This window comes from Meriones unguiculatus, chromosome X, assembly GCF_030254825.1.
Source record: "Meriones unguiculatus strain TT.TT164.6M chromosome X, Bangor_MerUng_6.1, whole genome shotgun sequence".
NCBI classification, from domain to species: Eukaryota; Metazoa; Chordata; class Mammalia; order Rodentia; family Muridae; genus Meriones; species Meriones unguiculatus.
This window is the reverse complement of record NC_083369.1, coordinates 17485409-17505261: the sequence shown is the minus strand read 5'-3', so window position 1 is coordinate 17505261 and position 19853 is coordinate 17485409. Positions and strand designations below refer to the sequence as shown.

At 46.8% G+C, this 19853-nt stretch overlaps 2 protein-coding genes across 2 annotated transcripts; both read right to left on the bottom strand.

Moving 5' to 3' along the window:
- Positions 1–1273: 1273 nt before the first annotated feature.
- Pabpc1l2b (poly(A) binding protein cytoplasmic 1 like 2B) lies at positions 1274–4203 on the bottom strand. Its single transcript, XM_060374504.1, has one exon. The coding sequence runs from the start codon at positions 3569–3571 to the stop codon at positions 2882–2884; it is 690 nt and encodes a 229-aa protein (XP_060230487.1). The 5' UTR covers positions 3572–4203; the 3' UTR covers positions 1274–2881.
- On the bottom strand, positions 3753–11111 carry LOC132650126 (basic proline-rich protein-like). Its single transcript, XM_060375487.1, has 4 exons — positions 11045–11111; positions 10479–10531; positions 3872–4418; positions 3753–3775 (listed from the first exon to the last, which is right to left on the bottom strand). The coding sequence occupies exons 1-4, from the start codon at positions 11109–11111 to the stop codon at positions 3753–3755; spliced, it is 690 nt and encodes a 229-aa protein (XP_060231470.1).
- Positions 11112–19853: the final 8742 nt, after the last annotated feature.

Here is a 19853-nt window from a genome sequence, read left to right as displayed (position 1 = left end):
AGTTCTAGGACAGCCAGGACTACATAGAGAAACCCTGTGTTGAAACAACAAACAAAAATATGATATAAACATAGAATTAGTGAATTTTGGGAAAATATTAAATAGCAAAATGTGTAGTATGTGTTTATATAGAAGGTATTTAATAGAATTTATTTAATATAAATACATAGACAATACATTTAGTATAGAATATGTTCAGTATGGCTTGGTTTTTAAAATGCACTGTAGGCAATAACATAAATGCTTACTTTAAAGCAGTTGGGTGTATTTAATATTCATGTCATTTAAAAAAAAGCGATCTACCTGCAACATGAAACAAAAATATCTACAAACCTAACCACTTTGTCATGACTTGAAAATAATAAAACATGAGAAGAGAAATGTGAACTACTTTATACTGTTAATAGACAAAAAACTATATGGCAAGATCATTTTAATTTAAACACATTAATGTATATAAGGCAATTAAATATCCCTGGAAATACTACAAATACTTACAAGTACTTTCTTCAAAATATTTACCATACTAGGGCCCCAAGCACTAGAACCATTGAAAAATATGACAAAGGTCAAGTTACTGAAATTGTACCTCATCCAAAAAAAGGAAAATTAAAAATATATGTGTATTTTTAGTGTTTTTAAATGTAAATACCCAAATAGTGAAAATACCTCAAAATAAGACATATATGTCATCTTATACTTTTGAAGATATCAGCTGGTTTTATATACATGTCCATAGGTTTCATATTTTATGTTGTAAAGTAGTTGAGTGAGTTTTGAACTTTTATGAGGATAGTTTAAGTACTTTTATTAATTTAATGAAAGGTATATGATTTCAATAAATAAAATAAAAAAAACTCTGACTGCCCTGAAAAAAAAATCCTATAACCAAACAAAATGGAATGTCATAAACCAGAAAACAGAGCAGATACCTAAGACTTCTGGCCATGAGTCACCCTGAGAGGAAAATGTACTATCTTAATAAGTGGTCTGTTACTGTATATTAAAAAAAAAAAAGACCTCCCTTTACATTTCAATTTTACTTTGAAAATAAAAATATCTTAAGAATGAGGCAAGTCCCTTTAGGTTTTGATGTTAAGAGAAGTGATGTCGAAAAGAAGGGGGAAAATCACACAAGTCAAAAAAAGCTGAAGCAGTGAAAACATAATGAATATCCCCAAATCTGTGTATAAGTGTATATAAAAGCCGGCATACACCTGAAGCCTTTCATTCGGCTCATTCATACACTGGAACACTAGAAAAGCACGATAAATATTTTAAAAGAATATTTAATGACAATGAAAGGAAGTTCAAGAATATCTATACATCTATATCTATAATCTATATTATATTTTATGCATGAAAAAGCAGATATTGAAATATATATTAAATACACATATATATCACATGAAAAACACTGGCACATAGAGATGAGTACAATTCAAGAAGGCATGGGAGTCATTAGGATTGATTGCTGATAGCATTCAATTTCTTCTGTCAAATCATCTGCTTAGGGATTTTGTTTATCCTGCAACCTAGCTGATTTATTTTTCTGGCAAGAGGGAAAAGGAAAGGCAGCGGGAATGCTTCCTTGTGGTTGACAGCATTCAATTCCAGTGAAATAACCATGACAATGAAAGTGCCATTTGCAGCTCAGGACACTGCACACACACACACACACACACACACACACACACAAAGGGGAGGGGGCGGGCCATGAGACTGCAGGGTAGATAGGCATACTCATTTTTTTTTTTCTTTTTTACTAGCTGCACTGGCTAGCTGGCACAAATACAAACTGGTACAATGCTTATGAAAGGGAGCCTTTTGGCAACACACAGGGAAAGTCTTTGAGACGTCTATATGTGGATCCTGCAAGTCCACAGTTGAGGAGAGACCATCCAGGGTGCTAGCCTAGAGCTGGCTTGACCAGGAGGGATTCACTCATCAGGGCACGCAGTGTTGGTTTTGAACACAGGGAAAGAACTAGGCACCACCTGAATGTCCAACAATGCGGGAATGATTACAGAAATGTTAAGGTCCATGGATACATAGGAGCACTCTGCAGGCACTGAAGATGACGTTCCATAAGCCTGTTGAATAGCATGGAAAGAAGTTCAATGCGCTGATTTCTGTTTGGTTTTAGTCGCTGAAAAAAGCAGGTTAAGAAACACCACACACATGAACCACTCTACGAGAATGTTAACAGGGAAGGTGGGTCTGGGGTAAGAGGCAGAGAAGGGGGAAGCAGAGAGCTTGGAGAAACAGCACACCAAAGAAGATAAAAGAGGTTCCCTCTGGGTATTAGGATGGTGGGAAGCAATTACACTCTTGGTTCTTTCTCCCACATCAGACTTCCTTCTCCTTCCAGATAGTTCTACCATGAGTTGCATCACCTGTGCAGTACACAAAGAGACAGAAAAAACGCTTTTAAGAATCAGACCAAGAAGAGGCACCGCGAGAAGAGGCAGCCTTCAACTTCTCAAATGGCACAGATTAGTGGGGTTATTCTCAGGGTCCTTGCTAGGGTTGGGGAGAAGGGCGGGGGGGGCGTGGGGAGGCTGAGGGGGTAGGAGGAGAGGATGGGAGAAGAGAGGGGCTGAGAGCAGAAGAGGGGATGGAGAAGCCAGCTAGCTCCAGGGAGAGAGGGTGAGGAAAGGAAGAGGGGGGGAAGGAGAGGGAGGGAGGGCAGGGGAGAGAGGGGGAGGGAGACCCGGTGAAGGCGGGGGGGGGGGGGGGAGTAGGGAGAAAGAGGGGAGAGAGAGAGAAACCTGCACTCCCAATACAATACACTGCTGGTGGGTTGGGGGGGCGCGGGGGGGGGGCTGTAAACGGGGTGGGAGCCGAGATTTGGCTCTACTGGCTGGGTCCTGGGCTGTGTTCATCGGAAGGTGGCCTCGTCATCGGAGTCATCGTCGAAATCCTTGAGGTCAGCGCTGGTGGACTGGCGGGCCCAGGCTCCCCTTTCGGCCTCTCTCTCCTTGTGGGACTTGAATCTCCCCACAAAAATCTTGCGGTAGTTGAGGAACATGCCATTCAGCGCATCTATGGCCCGCTCGGCAGACTCCTGCTTCTGGAAGTGCACGAACCCGTAGCCCTTGGGCCCCTTTTCGTCACAGGCCACCTTGCAGGACAGGATGTTGCCGAAGGCCGAGAAGATGTTGTAGAGCGCCTTGTTGTCGATGGTCTTGCCCAGGTTCTTGATGAAGACGTTGCCCACGCCGCTCTTGCGGAGCGACGGGTCCCTCTGGGACCACATGATGCGCACCGGCCTGCCATTGATAACGTCAAAGTTCATGGTCTCCAGGGCCCGCTTGGCGTCCACCGGTTGCTGGTAGTTGACATACGCGTAGCCCAGGGAGCGCCGGGTGACCTTGTCTCTGCAGAGGCGGATGGACAGGATGGGCCCTGCGGGGCTGAACTTCTCATACAGCATGGACTCGGTCACCTCGGGGTGCAGGTCGCCCACGTACAGCGAGGCCGTGGGAAAGTCGGGGTTGCCGTCGTCGGAGCCCCCCGCCGCGGCCTCTTCCTCTTCTGCGGCCAGGGCCGCCGCCAGCTCCTCATCCATGTCGACCCTCCCGTAGGAGGGCGACGCGGCAGCCTCCGCAGCGGCCCCCGTGGCCTCCGCCAGGCTGGCCGCCAAGGCTGCCACCGACGCGGCCGCGCCGGGGGCCTCTGCCTTCTCCCCGGCCAGAGCCGCCGCCTCCCCCAGGCTGGCCTCCGCCGCCGCCGCGGCCTCGGCCTCCACCTCAGCCTCCACCTCCGCTTCCGCCTCCGCCACGGAGGCCTCCGCCACCGCCTCCGCCACCGTCGCCGCCGCCGCCTCCGCCTCTGCCGCCGCCGCCGCCGCTGCCGCCGCCGCGGCGACCTCCGCCGCCACTGCCGCCGCGGTCGCCACGGTCACCGCTGCCGCCGGGCCGCTGCCGCGACCGCTTTCCCGCGAGCTGAGGGGCGGAGGGGCGGCGAGAGCCGGGGGGCGCCGGGGCCCGGGCCGGGGGCTCCGCGCGCGGCGGCGGGGGGCCGGGGCCGGTGTGGCCGGGCGGGCGGGAGCGAGGCAGCGGGGAGGCGAGCGCCAGCCCCGAGCGCGCAGAGCCGAGTCTCCGCAGCCCGCCGCCTGCCGCCTGCCGCCTGCCGCCTGCCGCCGCTCGGTCGTGGGCTGCTGTGCGGGGCGCGGGAGGCGGGAGGGCGGCGTGTGGTGGGGGCGGGGGGGTGTTGGCGTCTGTGGTCCGGGCAGCTGGGAAGGCTTCTGTCTCTTTGGTTCCCCCTGTGGCTGCTGCGGGGCTGCGGGGCTGCGGGGCTGTCGCGGGCTGCGGGGGCGGGGTGGAGAGCGGGGGGGACTTGGGCTGGGGGACCGGCACGCGGCCTCTGGGGCGCCCACGCGCTCGGCCAGAGGATGCCAGGGACGGGACCGTGAGCTGGACCAAAGGAATCCAGGTGCCATGTCTTCGGCGGGGGTGGGGTGGGGGCAGTGCTCTGCCCCTTCCCCAGGGAAGGAAGGAAGGGTGCTGTGATTCAAGGGAGAACCTCGCACCAGGGGCTGAGGTGGCCTGGAAGCCAGGCTGACCCTGCCCAAAGGAGGCAATCTAGAGGCAGCATTCCAGCCTCCAGGAGGCTGCTGCCTTCCTCCTCTAAAGAGCTGCCTGCACACCTGCCTGCACACCACACACACACACACACACACACACACAGAGAGAGAGAGAGAGAGAGAGAGAGAGAGAGAGAGAGAGAGAGAGAGACAGAGAGAGAGAGAGAGAGAGAGAGAGAGAGAGAGAGAGAGAGAGAGAGAGAGAGAGAAGCCAGGGCATTAGTATGGTCTCTCCCTCTCTACCTATGTGTGTGTGTGCCCACATGTGTGTTTAAGTGTCCATTTGTGTGTCTCTGTCTCTCAAAGTAACACAGAGCCTCAAGAGCGTGCACTCTCTAATTCTGCCTCTCTGTTTCTGTTTTTGCCTCTCTTTCTCTCTCTGTCACACACACACACACACACACACACACACACACACACACACGGTCACTCACACATCATCACCACCATCATCGCCACCCAGGATGACATGAGTCTTCCCAGCTCCCCACGCAGTCTGATGAGCCATTTTCTCAGCCTGCTCCCCCTTCGCACTGCCCCCACACACACTCAGCAACATTTCCAAAAGAGAAGAATGCGCTCTCATTCATGATGCCCTTCCACAAACACTCTACCTAGAGCCTGCCCAGTGCCTGGGGATGCAGAAGTCCAGAAGAGAGAGGACTAGGGGCTGCCTTGGAGCTTCTCCTGGGGAGCAGACAACCTGGACTGGAAACTGCACCCCACCCCACTCCACCCTCAGCCTCTCCATGACTCTGCCCCAGCTTCTGGACTGATGGGAACCTGGGTTCAGGGCACAAGACAGCTTCAATTCCCACTGCCAGGTGGGAAGTGAAAATCAACAGCACCTAGGTAGGGTCCATGGCAGCCCTCAGTGATAAGTCAAGGAAAGCCAAGCAGGGCCTGGGCAGTTTGGGCATGGGCTGAGAAGGGCCTGGTCTAGAGCCAGGTGCTTGTTTACTCTTGGCTATGCCCTTGAGGCTCTGGGGTTCCTGACCTGGACCAAGAAATGCACATCTCTGCCCAGAAGGCAAATGAGAACCGGACCTGGACTCTCTTCTTGGGATGACATGGAGATTCCCTAGTCACCAGCTAGTGCTTCTGGCACTGGGGGGCTGGGAGTGCAAAAACACAGTGTGGAAAGGGAACTGTGAATGCCAGTGTGTTGCTGCTGTGGAGAGAGCAAGGAGGGCACACAGAACCAAGTGCTGTGGGCACAGGCTAGCTGACAGCCTTCAGGGTATAGACCAGAACAGGGACTGGAGTCCCAAGACCTCCTCCAGAAAGAAGGAGCAGATACTGAGAGTTCTGGAAGGAATAGAGGGTAGCTGTGTTGAAGGGGAAATGCCAAGTAGGCTGGGAAGCAGGAGTAGTGCTCCATCCTTCAGGAGGAGTGAAGGCCTGCAGGCAAAGGGATCACTCTATGCCCAGGATCTGACAGCACCCACATGGTCACTGGTGCTCCTACCACATGACCTAGCGTGGACCAAGTCTCTAGGATCATAGCATGGGACATAGCTAGGACTCTAGAGTGATCGGCTTTCTCACAACTCAGCATGTGCAAGGAGAGAGGTGGTGTGAGCAAAGTAGCAGAAAGGGATTTGAGCATCAGTGTGTGTACAAGTAAGGGTGCCCACACACACAAATCTGTGGCAGAACATAAAGAAAACTGTCAGACGGAACTGGCTCCAAAAGCATCAGAACAAACTTTCCCTCTGTCTGCACTGCCATTTCTCAAACAGGGGCGTCATGTTTGTCCTGAACCCGTGGCACAGGATATGGTTTGAAGAAACGGAGTAAAACATAACCCAAATCTTGGTGTCTTTCCTCAGCACTTCTTGACTGCACTACAGTAGCTCGCTTTGCCCTTTCACACAACAGAATCCCCCACACCACCACCAGTAAAGACTGAGTCGTTCTTTTTAAAAACTCTATTTGTCGTCAAATGTAATGGAAAAGGTTAAGTAGTGGGTTTCATCTCGCAGGTGTCAGCATACTTTGTTCTCATTCATATTCGTGACCTTGCCATCTGCTGGGCCAAGCATTCCTCCAGCTTACCCCCGTCATTCTCCAGTTAACCCCTCCATTTGCCTTGTAGTCCTCTACCCTCGTTGAAAACGGTATTAAGAGCTCTTCTTCGCCACGCGTGACCCTCCTTTTAAGCCTCATTTCACACACACACACACTGGTACACACACACACAGTTGAGTGCACACACCAGGCCTCCCACACACAATTTTAAATCTTGGATGTGCAGTTGCATGAAAGAGTTATTTTCTTGCAAATGCCACAATTTCATTCCTATTTATAGCTGCTTAAAATTTCATCCTGTGTGTGTGTTTGCAACCACCATACTCTCTTAGAAACTCCATCGTGTGTGTGCACCCTGTTTTCTTCATGTACTCATCTGCAGAGGCTCACCTAGGCTCCTTACAATTCCTGGCTCTTGTTCATTGCACAGCCACCGCCTTGGATGCACAAATATCTCTGTGCTTTGTGGGCTTGGAGTCCTTATGACCAACAGTGGCAAAGCTGGCTCACAGGGTAGGTCTTTTTATAGTTTGCGAGGAATTGCTGCACTCATTCCATTGTGGATGCTCAAGTTCACACTCCACACAGCAGTGATAGTTCCCCTTTCCTCTGTCTTTATCACCATTTGTGGTCCTCTGTTCCCTTCAGTGGCCACTCTGACTTGGGTTAGATGGCAGATTTTCTAGGTGTTTTCCTTGTGGCTGAGGAGGTTGAGCGGTGTTTGAAGTATTGATTGGACATCTGCACTTACCATCCCATCATGTCTGTGGGACCAGACTTTGGAGGCCATGGATTTATTTCTCATGCAGGCACATGTTCCAGTCACAGCATCCCAGGCCACCTTGTTTACATAAGTGTCACTACTTTCTCTAATGGCAGAAGCCACTCAGGATAGCACAACATGAACCTGAGAAAGTGACCCTGTGGGGCATGAGGCAGGACTTTGCATCTCTGCCTGAGAAGCTGACGCAGGGATAGGGACCTTGCCTTCCAGAAAAGCCCAGCTCTCTGTACCTACACAGAGCTTGTACCAGCAGAGGCAAGGGGCAAGGAATTAGGTGCCATCCCCTAGTGGTCCTGGATGGGATGCTTGCAGACAGAGGGGACAGATGAGCTGTGCCTCACCATTCAGGTGCCTGTCCAAGTTGGACATCAGGGAGGAAGCCATGATTGCTGTGTGGAGCCAGATGATACGATGATGTCATGTGGCCACAGCAGAGGATCTGGCTGCTCTTGACAAGATCAGGAGACAAAGGATGAGGAGAAACCACTTGGACAACCGCTTCAGGGCTAGGGTTCAACAGGATTCCACTCTTCCTTTGTCAATATACCTTGTGAGTCCGCAGACATCAGTGGCATGGCTGGAGAAATCGGTGTAGGAGAATATGGCCAAAGTCTGCAGTTCTGTCCTGGACACAGCCCTTAAGATCCCCCATCACAAAATGAGACAAGTACAGTGACCCAGGCAGCAGATGGAGACTGTCCTGTCCCTTCAGCCTCCATGAAGGTCCCGTATCCATGTTTACAGTTAGTGTGTGATGAGTTTATCCCTCCTGCCATCAAAAGTGTTCAGAGTACATCCTGTGACACAGGCAAAGCCTGTCCAGGATCCCTGGAGGGAGGGGGTGTCTTTGAAATGGAACAAGTGCCACAATGTCCCTCATTTACTGATGCACTAATGTTCCTGGAGGTCATTGCTGGATACCATGACAAAACTCTCAGGGACATAAAGAAGATGATTGGTTGTATATTTGCCTAGAGCCGAGGAGGCTGCAGAGGACCATGGAGCCCAGGGAAGGCCTCTCTGCAGATAATGTGGACCTGCCAGTTTTGCCTAGCAAACAAAGCTGCAATGTCCCCAGTCTCTAGGGCATGAGCCCCAGGTGCTGCTGGAACCTATGGAGTGCCTGCCATCCATTGAGCCAGGAGTTAAGTGTGACAGGGGGGAAACTAGGAGGGAGAGTTCAGGGGTGGGCAGCTCTCCAGACCAAGGTCTGATCTTAATCAGATTGCTGTGGGCTCTCAGAGGGAGCCCTAGGTCTGGAGAGTACCCTGATCCACATTGACTCATTTCTCTTTTTGGTTCCTCTATGTGGCAAGTACTGCTGATGAGAGAAAGGCCCAGAGACAAGCGGGGAGACAAGGAGCTATGCCACTACCACCTGACAGCCATTCACCTGGGAGAATCCAATGTGTCCCAGACTGAAGTGTGAGTCCCTGGGCTACTGCATGGATTCCCAAAGGGAGGGAGGGAGGAAGAGAGAGAGATAGAGAGAGGGAGAGAGAGAGAGAGAGAGAGAGAGAGAGAGAGAGAGAGATATTCCTGTAGGATCCTAAAGGGTGTCACTGACCAAGCCTCTGAAATGCCAGTCAGTATATGTGTGAGTGATGGCTCAAAACACAGCCCTGCATCTTCCACGTCTCTGTGCCTCCCCCAGTAGTCTTCTCAGAAGGATAATGGGTAAGTAGCATCCATGTGAGGAGGAGGATGAAACAGTGTCCCAGAGACCTTCCCATGTCCTCCCTCTCCATATGGACCTGGAAACACCATTCCATCTGTATGCTGTCTCTTTGGCCACCGACTAGCAAATGCCAGTGGAAGCTTTTAAACCCTACTGCCATCATGTCCCATGCATTCCCACCACAGTTTCCTCACTGGTCACACCTGTCCTCCAAACACCCAGCTCAATCAATGGCCAGACTCATCTGTAAAGGTGAATTATCCCATCCTTGGCCTGTCCCCAAATGGTCAGAATGCCTGCCTCTTTCACTGTGACTCAAGTGCAAACTCCTTGGCTTGGGTGAAATATGATGAGCTCTTGCCAGGAGACCCTCTTCTGGCCTCTCTCTTGGCCAGCTGGAGCTCTCTGAGAATGCCTCACACTCTTCTCACCTGTGAGCTCTGCTCTTCACGAGGGCTCCCAGCTCCTTGAAATATCTGGATCCTTTCTAAGTAGTGAACAGGTTTTTAACCTGGATTGCTACAGCTGTTCTCATAACACATGCTCAGGCAGCTGTCCTTCAGAACCCAACGACAAGAGCAACACACTGTATGTTTAGGTCCCAAGCAGTTTGGTCCTATGCGATGACAGAAATGGAACAGGTAAATGACCAAATCACTATCTGCCTTGGGATTCTTTGCAATTCATTTTCCTGTACCCTCCCCGCCAAGCCCGCTTTTTTTTTTTCTTTTTTTTTTTTTTTTTTTTTTTTTTTTGGAGAGGACCCTGAGTCTCTTCTGGGTGTGTCTAAAGACAAGAAGAAGTAAGATCTTGGTCTATCTAACCATCCAAATTCTCCTCCTTCTCACTCTCCTCTCTTACTTTCTCTCTGTGTCAACCGCTCTACCCACTCTTTGAAGTTGGGAATCCCTCTGAGCCTTTGCTCTTGGTCCCTCTGAGCAGCCATAGCTCACAATAGAGATGTCACTTGACCTCACCATGGGCAGAAGCTATGAAGAAGTGTATCGTTCCTTCCACTCTCATGCACTGCTGGCCACCTGCTACCTTGGGGCACGGACCATGGAACAAAACTCTCTGGGATGTAGAAGCCTAGAGACGAATAGGTAACCACTATGCACATTAGTCCCCACTGGAAGTTGGAATGATTGAAACTCTCCCAAAGGACCCTGGCAGTTCCCAAAGCCTGCTTAGAAACCAGCAGCAAAGAGCGGTCAGGAATGGAGGTTGGGTCACGGCTTCCCGGTGTTCTCTTCTTCTTTGGTTACCAATTCACCTTCCAACGGGAGCTTTAAGGTTTCACTAGCCCTGTCTGTCATAATCACAGGCAGTTACCGGAGTGACCACAGAACAGTGTACCTAAGATGCAACAAAGGCCATGGCTTAGGAGTGGTGCTTACCTTGGACGCGTTACTATGCCCTCTTTTCTTTTCCTTAGCTTTGGAGTCCTGGGCTGTACAAAAAGAGATTTATGAGCATGAAAAGTGGTCACGTATGGCCAATGTTTTTCACCCATGCCTGGCATCCATTCAATGCCCAATACAATAGACTCCTTATTAATCTCATCTCCCTCTGTCCAGAGGATGGCTTGTTTATCTGGTTTTTGAAGCCAGTGACTTTTCTTTCTGGTACACTAGGAAGCCTGGAAGTTTCCCGCTGACCAGGATCAATGTGTCAGTACAGAGGGAGTCTGATCTCCTGGCTTTAGTCCTTGGTAAAGGCCACTTTTCCCTCCAGGCTACTGCCTGATTCTCTGGTCTGACCTCACTTAGCTATCACCCTCTGTAGATCTTTTCCCAACCAGAGCAACTGTAAGCACCCTTGATTCTGGGGTCAAGAAATTAGCAGATTGGGCATATGATAGTCTGGCACTTCTCTCCTCCCAAGGGCTGTGAAGCTGCCTACTTGCTCAACACGGTTGTGCATGAGTGGGCACTGTTTTCTGTGTTCGCTTTCAGAATCTTACTGGGACACATCTGGACACGCTTCACAAAAAGTGATGCTTTGCTGCAGTGCAAAGGTACGGGGGCCATTTTGATGCTGCTGTGGCATCTCTGGAACTGTACTACTGATGTTTAAGGCTATGCAGGGACAATTCATGGCTTTCTAAAATGTGAATATTACAGGCTATTGTGCAATTAAGGTTCCCGTCCACCTAACAGATTGAACCTTGACTCTCCCACAATGTGCTAAGGTCTCATTTAGTCAAGTTTTTTCTAAACCTGTACTGTCCAAAAGGCATAAAGGAGGTGACCTCTCGTTGAAGGTCGTATCTTAATCCTTTTCCTTGTCCCATAATCATCTCAAAGTCTGAGACATGCGAGTTTAATTTGGAATCAATGTCTGAATCACCAAATATAATTTCTGCCTCTGACTCCTACATGCACAAATCCTGAAAAGGCAGGCAGACAAATGACCACTAGACTCTTCAGCTCGTAAGAGCCTATGGAATTGGGGTTCACAACATCTTCATTTTTCCCTTTGACAAGACTGTGGTATCCTGTGATTCAACCACTGGCCTGAGTGCAGAATCTGGAGTATGATTCAACACAGGGTAGTCTTGTTCCTCTGTGGGTCATGAAAACCACCATGTTCTTCTGCTCTGAGCTAACCCATGCTGGCCCCACAAAGGCCACAGTTGCACAGCTAGTTAATGATTAGCAGTCCCCACAGATCCCAGATCCTCTAGGTTACAGAGAACACAGGGATCTGTGGCTTTGCATGGGTTTTCAAGCCCATACAAATTCCCAGTTGGCCCTCTCTATGCCCCGGCCTTATGGATCAAGTTCTGAGCCATAGGATCTCAGCTGTGGCTCCAGCACCAAGCCTGCCTGCCTGCCTGCCTGCCTGCCTGCCTGCCTGCTGCTGTGCTCCCCACCATGGTAGCCACGTGTTAATCCTCTGAAACTGCAGGCAAGCTCTAGGACACTCTTCCCTGGTTTGCCTTGGTCATGCTGTTTCATCACAGCAACAGAAAAGATAACCCTGCCTTTAGCAGTCTCTCTGTAGTCCTCATTTGGAAGATATTGAGCCTTTCATTCAGGTTTGGTTGGAGTTCATTTGCTTCCCAGAGCTGTGCTTTTCTCATTTAGCTTCAGGTTTGTGCTATTTCCATCATTTTTTCTTCTGACGTTATTGCAGCCCGCAGTCCCTCTTTCTTTTTATTTATAGATGTCAATGACAAGTCCAGTCATTTCCTGTTTCCTCCCAGCTTAATGAGATTTTTCATGGTTTTTCTTCCCTTGACGTTTTGAGGCTGTATTGGGATAATTCTGACATGCTACAAAGTGCTCCTATTTCAATTCTGCAATGGGTAGGTTCGACACGTGACATACAGAATATTCACCACAGCTGAAAACATGTTCTCGAGCCCTTAGCAACGTTTCCCTCTCCCTCCCCTGAACCTCTCCTGTCTCTAGGCAAACAAAGATATGCTTTCTGGAAATGAGGGCTTCTTTGTATTTTCTGAAATCGTGCACAAATGGTGATTGTTAGCTACACACACTCGCGCGCGAGCAAGCCACGGTATGAACCTTTTGAAATTTCTGGCCTCTTTCAATCCTAATAATAATTATTTTCAGGTTCCCTTATTATATTGCTTTGGTCAAGGTTCTGTCTGCATTCATTGATGTCTAGCATTTTCCTGCATAGTTGTCCAGAAGCCTGTTTATGTGCTCAGGTTCTGATTGTCACTTGGATGTTTCTAAGCTATGGATTTTATAAATCTGATTTTGATGAACATCAAACATCTACATACAAAGTTTCTGTATGTATATTTTAACTTGGCTTTGGAGGACACACAGAAAGAATGATTGATTTGTATGGCAGCTATATATTCAAACCCTTAATAGAATGGCAAGCTATTTTCTAGTGTGGTTTGGAAGCTGAGCATTGATAACTGATCTTCCACCCTACTCGTTATTTAGCTCACCTGACCCTGGTTATCCATATTAATCAGCAGAATATCACATAGGTCACCTAAGACCATCAGAAAACACAGATATCCACATTAAGATTCATAAAAGCAGCAAAAATTACACTTAGGAAGCAGCAACGAAAATAATTTTCCTGTTGGGGACATCACAATACAAGGAAGTGTATTAAAGGGTTGTAGCATTAAGGAAGGTTGAGAACCACTGCTTTAGCCTATTACTTTTGTAATATGACCGAAATTGTAAGTTTTTAAACTTGTCAGTTATAAGAATAAACCCAGGATGTAATGATCTTTGTTCTTGAAATTTGCTGAGCTCAAAAAAAAAAAAAATAAAATAATCTTGTGTTTAAGATGTCATGTCATGATTTTATAAACACTTCCCTTGTCTGTAGTTGTTTCTGTTGTAAATATCCTGGACCAACTTAAAATGTGTCTATGGTTGCTTTCTCCAGCAGAGCTTGCTCATACCCATGGTGTCGTTCCTTTATCACCCCCTTACCTCTGAACCACTTTCTGTCACACAGTGGCAAATCTGATGGAGTTTGTGATTGCAAATTCAAGAGCCAACCAGGGGAACCTAAGGTTCTTCCTGGGCTTAGCTAAAATGAGCCATCCTTTTATTAAACCCTTAGCACCTCCCAAGGCTCGCTGCCGAAGGTAACCATAATGGCAGGTGTATGAAAAGGGGTAATGGAGAGGAGTGCTGAAGAGGGGAAGGAATTATGCCCAACTTCACATACCATTAGTATATGATAATGAATTTTAAGTTTAGGCAAGAAAATTTCTAAGTGTGGATTTGTCTTTTGCAGTTGAGGCACATAGTATCAGGCTCCGATTCAGTTTACATGTCCACAGTGGTGACAGCAGATAAAATGAATCCAGAAGTGGATTTCAGTCATTTCAGAGGAAATGCAACACCAAGAGGGAAGGGGGAACACTGCAAGCCTTTTTTATTAATTTTGAAGCTATGTTCTGTTAACTTTGTGGCCAGCTAATGAACATTCAGATTTTGTGTTCTCTCTCTCTCTCTCTCTGTGTGTGTGTGTGTGTGTGTGTGTTTAACTGTGGAGTTAGGAACCCTCACATATGCTAGGTTAGCACTTGTTTTAGTGCTATTGCTGTAGCGAGAGAGAATGGCCAAGGTATCTTATAAAAGAAAGCATTTAACTGGTAACTTTCATCCAGTTTCAGAAGGTGAGTCCATGACTGTCATGGCATAGAGCATGGCAGGAGGCAAGCAGGCACGGCTCTAGATTAGGAGCTAGGAGCTTTCATCTGACCTACAGGTACACAGCAAAGTGAAGACTGGGACTAACATGGGCTTTTAAAACCTCAACGTCCTACCCCCAATGACACACCTTCTCCAACAAGACTGTACCTCCTAACCCCTCTGTATTATTCCCTCTGTGTTAGTCAGGATTGTCTAGTGGAACAGAGCTTACAGAATATATGTGTGTGTACCTATATATACACATGTATTCCATAGATATTTTTATATATCCATATATATGGAGAGAGATTGGGGAGAAATTATTAGGATGGCTTACAGGCTGTGATCCAGCTGATCAAAAAAAAAAATGGCCGTCTATGAACAGAAGCTCCAGGAATCCAGTAGTTGTTCAGTCCACGAGGCTGGACGTCTTGGTTAGTCCTCAGTGTGTGCCAGAATACAAAAGAAGTAGGATTTCATGCCAGTGAAGGAATGAATTTTCTAGAGAGAGTGAGAGCAAGAAGCAGGCAAAGAGAGAGCAAGCTTCTCTGTGTTCTTTATGTAGTCCGCCAGCAGATGTTTCCTAGATTGAAGGTGCATCTTCCCACCTAAAGATCCCGATTAGAAGTGTGTCTTAGTCGGGCACAGGGGTACATGCGGTACATGCCCTGTAATCAGAGCACTTGGACAGGCGGAGGCAGAGGCAGGCAGAGGCAGGCAGGTATGAGTTTGAGGCTAACCTTGTCTACAAAGCATGTCCAAGACAGCTGAAGCTATACATAGAAATCCTGTCTCAAAGAAAAAGAAAACAAAAAGAAAAGAAAAGAAAGAAAAATAAATTCCTCCAGGTGTCCCCAGCCATTTGGGTTTTAGTTAATTCCAGATATAGTTGACAACCAAACCATCTCACCTTCCTAAACAGTTCTATTAACTGGGAACCAAATATTCAAAAATATGAGCCTATGAGGCCATTCTCAATGAAACCACCTCAGTATTCTACCAATGAGTTATGCTTCCAGACAGAAAAAACTGATTTCCTTGTATCCATGGGACCAAAAAAACAAACAAACAAACAAACAAACAAAAACCCTCTCAGAGCTTGCAAAAAGTCTCATGTTCAACACTGCTTTGCACATTTACCCAGTTCGCACAGCTTAGGGGTCAGACCCCTAAGAAAGCTTGGGGTTTTTTCAGCTTTCCTCACTCTTCTATATTCCACGTCTTTATCTTCTAGAAAATTTTCATTTGGTTTCTCATTAACATCAGCTGCAATTCATATCCCAGAAACTAGTGGTTAACAATAATCTCTTTGTTCTTAGGTGGGATGGAGATCAAGCCCTCGAGCCAATGTTCTGAACACCATCAGGCATCAAAACCAGTTGCAAGTTTTTGTGCCCAGGCTCTTACCTCTGGCTCTGTAGCTGTCTCTAGTATTTGGTCTTTTGTCTACCTGCCACCATCAGCTCAATACCCTCTTTTTTAAATTTTTATTTTTTCTTCAAAATTTATTCATTATATATCCTGATTGAAGCCCCCTCCCTCAACTCCCCCAGTCCTGCCCTCCCTTCCTCTTTCCCTTTTCCCCTTCTCCCAGTCCACTAAAAGGAGGAGTTCCCCACTATTGCCATCATTCTATAGCTTGTAAAATCTCATCAAGAGTGCTTACATCTTCTTCCTTGGTGACCTGGCAAGGCTGCATCATCAAGGGTGAGGGATGAGAGAGCAGTCAACTGAGTTCACGCAGCCCCTGCTCCCCTCACTCAGAGATCCACATGGAGACTGAGCTGCCAATTGGCCACATCTGAGCAGGGGTCTAGGTCCTTTCCATGCATGGTCCTCCATTGGTGCATCAGTCTCTGCAGGATCCCCTGGGCTCAGGTCTTTTAGTTTTGTTGGTCTCCCTGTAGGGCTGTTGTCCCCTCCATATCCCTCTATTCCCACCCCTCTCTTTCTTCATAAGACTCCCTGAGCTCTGCCCAAAGTTTGGCCCTGAGTCTCAATCTGCTTTGATCCATTGTTAGGTGAATCTTTTCAGAGGATCCTCTACAGTAGACTCCTATCCTGTTTCCTCTCTTCCACCACTTCTGGTATCTATCCTGTTTGCCATTCTGAATGAGATTTAAGCATCCCCCCCTAAGGTCCTCCTTAGTGTTTAGTTCTTTAGTTGGTAGATGACTATCCTGTAGTATATGGCTAATATCCACTTATAAGTGAGTGTATACCATGTCTGTCTTTCTGTTTCTGGGTTACCTCACTCAGGATGATCTCTTCTAGTTCCATCCATTTGCCTGCAAATTTCATGACTTCCTTGTATTTAATAGCTGAGTGGTGTTCCATTGTGTAGATGTACCACAGTTTATTTATCCATTCTTTGGTTGAGGGCCATCTAGGTTGTTTCCAGATTCTCACTATTACAAATAAAGCTGCTATGGACATAATTGAGCAAATGTCCTTATTGAATGGTGGGGCATCTTTTGGATATATGCCCAGGAGTGGTATAGTTGGATCTTGAGGTAGTGCTATTCCCAATTTTCTGAGAAAGTGCCAGATTGATTTCCAATGTTCAATACCCTCTTTTTTTGTGAGTTTAGTTAGTTAATTAATTAGTTTTAATTTTAATTAGTTTCTGAAGCTCCAGAAGAGGTGACTTTCATTTTGGTTGATGCTTTCTTCTCTGCCTTTGGAGCTTCTTCCTCTACCATGTTTCTGCTATTTATCAATGTCTTTTGCTGAATTTTAAATTTACATAACTAGAAAATATGAACCTTCATTAAGTTCCCACAGATGGGAAATGATCCTGAAAGAAAATAGATACAAAACTGGCATTAGGTGCCCATTCAATTGGACAGTCCTCTGCCTTGAATCTACATTGTTGATGGTGTAACATTCAAAGCTGCAAGCTCAATCTATGACGATCATTCTGTTTTTAGAGAGCTGGGAATGGAATAAAGGAAACGTTATCATGTTGTCTTAGTTTTGTGTGTAGTTTGGCTGAACCCCACTCCCTTAGAAGGCACGGCAGAAGGGACTGGAACCAAAGGGAAGTTTGCAAGACTATAAACGCTCTGACAGTAAGCTAGGACGGCAAGATTAACAAGCCTCTAATTCTTCTGGCCTCTCTTTTCCTAAGCTTTGTATTTGAAACGCCCTTCCTGAAGATCCACTGCATGATGTTGTTGACAAGAAGCTACTCTGCTGTACGCTGATGGTCCATGCTGATCCCTTAGCGTCAGAGCTGCCATCTCTGTACATCAAGATCAGGTTAGTGGCACCCAAACAGTTACCCAACTGTCTAGTTCAGCTGTATACTTGGTCATGACAACTGTTGAAAGTGGTTGTGGCTTGTGTTGTTTAGTGTTTTCGTCAACTTGAAACAAGCTAGAGTCACCTGGAAAAGAAGAACTACAATTGAGGATTTATTCAGACTGATCTGTGGCAATGTCTGTAGGGTATTTTCTTTATTAATGACTGATACAGTAGAGCCCAGACAACTTTAGGTGATATGATTGAGTAGGTGGGCCTGGGCTGTGTAAGAAAACAAGCAGAGAAAAGGGGAGCAAGGCAGTAAGAAGGATTTTTTTTTCTACAGTCTTCAATTCCATTTTGGCCTCCTGATTCCTGTCCTGAGTTGATGTCTTGGCTTCCCATGATGGTGGATCATAACCTGTAAACCCAATAAACCCTTTCTTTCCCAGTGTTTTTTTTTTGGGGGGGGGGGGCATTGTAGTGTACATCACAGCAACAGAATGTAAACAAGAACAGAAATTGGTGCCAGAAGAGTGGAGTTCTATCTGTGATGGACCTTACCATGCACTGTTTAAGTCCTAGATTCTTATGGGAGGAAAGTGGAGAATTTGAAGCTTTGAGTTTCAAAAGCCATTGAGTGCTCAGCTTAATTGGCTCCTTTGTGGAAGCTCAGGAGATAATTTGAGAGAAATTAGATAAAAGAAGCTTAGCTTGTGAAATATCAGAGGGAAGTTGGCAAGTCACTCAAAGACTCTATTCATGGATCATTCATGTGATGTATTTGAATTAAGAACCTGTGGTTTCTGGACTTCTGTAGCTAAAGAATCAGTTGTGATTAACAAGAGCTCAGCAGCATTGAAGAGTGCTTTACTGTGACACTTGATGCTTGTTATGTGGAGCTGAAAAGTCTGTTATGATTTAAAAGACCAGCATCAATGGGGTGCAGTCACCTAAGAAGCATTCCCCCAGGGTCAAGACACAGAGCTGTGGCCCAGAGGGGGCCAAAGCTGCATCTCAAACTGAAAGTCAAGTCTGAGATCGTGTTAAGAGTTTCCCAGGTGGTACTAGTTTTGAAGGCACAAAGGAGTTATGATGAATAGCAGCTGAGACTTAGCACTGTCGAAGGCCACTGGTGAGAGTTTCGCTTCCGTTGCAGTGAATACCCTGGAATACTGGAAGTTTCAGGATGATGGGGCAACTACAAAGAAAGTCACAGGTGTGGAATGAAGCTTGCCTGAGCTCACCAGATGAGCTGCCTCTGCAGGTGGTAGAGTTGGAGAAGTAGAACTGCCCAAGTCCTACTTTTAGAGTCCAGAATATCATGAGTGAGTTCTAGATATCAGGGAGTTATTGCATTTTGTAGCTTTACTGCTGGACTCTGATTTCACTTACGTATGATTGTTCTGAGTTCCTGATTTTTCTCATTTGGAGTAGAAAATATGTAACTTATTTTTTTATTTACAGGAACCCATAGTTAAGAGACTTCAGATATTTTAAAGATGACTTGGACTTTTAAAGTGTTTTAGTTTTTAAAGACTGTGAAGCTTTCAAAGTGATAGTATGTTTTATGTTGTGATATTACTGTGAGGTTTGGGATAAACAAGAAATGAAAGGTTATGGTTTAATAGTGATGTGTTTATGTGTCAAACTGACAAAATCTCAAGTGTGCTAATCAGTTTTTGTCAACTTGACACAAATTTGAGTCACCTTAAAAGGGAAAAACCTCAACTGAGAAATTGTAGCCACCAGACTGATCTGTAAGCATGTCTGTGGGCCATTTTCTATATTGCTGATTGACGTGGGAGGGTCTACCCACTTTGAGTACTGGGCAGTGGGTAAGTGGTCCCAGGTTATATAAGAAAGGTAGCTGGGCAAGCTGGGGAAGCAAGCCCAGACACAACATTCCTCTATGATTTCTGCTTCAGTTCTTGCCTTCTGGTTTCTGCCTTGGTATCTTGCCTTGGCTTCACTTGATGATGGACTGTAGCCTGTAAACCAAATAAACCCTCTCCTCCCAAGTTGCCTTTGGTCATGGTGTTTATCATAGTAACAGAAAACAAAGTAGAATACGATTGCTTAAGTCCATTATTCAGCTATTACTGATGACCTTTTACATGTGCTTTACCAGTATATCAAATGGCAATACCACTGGAGTGACATCTTTGTTGGTCTCCTGAAAGAACTACTAGTGTTTGGCCCCATTGTGAGTCCCTGAATCCATTACTACCCTGTCAAGAAAGCTCAGCTCGACCCTTGCCCACCTAATCCCAACATTCTAATTCTTCTCCAAGATCCTAATCCTATCCATGTTCCTCTTTCTCTGACAACGCATTTCTCTAATTCTAAATTTCTTCAGTGTTTGCCCAAGAACTCTATAGTAGTTTG

Excerpts from the sequence above, each read along its gene's own strand:
- Pabpc1l2b (XM_060374504.1), bottom strand. The coding sequence starts at position 3,571 with ATGGATGAGGAGCTGGCGGCGGCCCTGGCCGCAGAAGAGGAAGAGGCC.
- LOC132650126 (XM_060375487.1), bottom strand. The coding sequence starts at position 11,111 with ATGGCCCCCGTACCTTTGCACTGCAGCAAAGCATCACTTTTTGTGAAG. Across the intron at positions 4,419-10,478 it reads GGCATAGTAACGCGTCCAAG|CTCACGGTCCCGTCCCTGGC; the intron begins GTAAGCACCACT and ends CCTTTGGTCCAG. Across the intron at positions 3,776-3,871 it reads CGGCGGCAGTGGCGGCGGAG|GCGGAAGCGGAGGTGGAGGC; the intron begins GTCGCCGCGGCG and ends TCCGTGGCGGAG.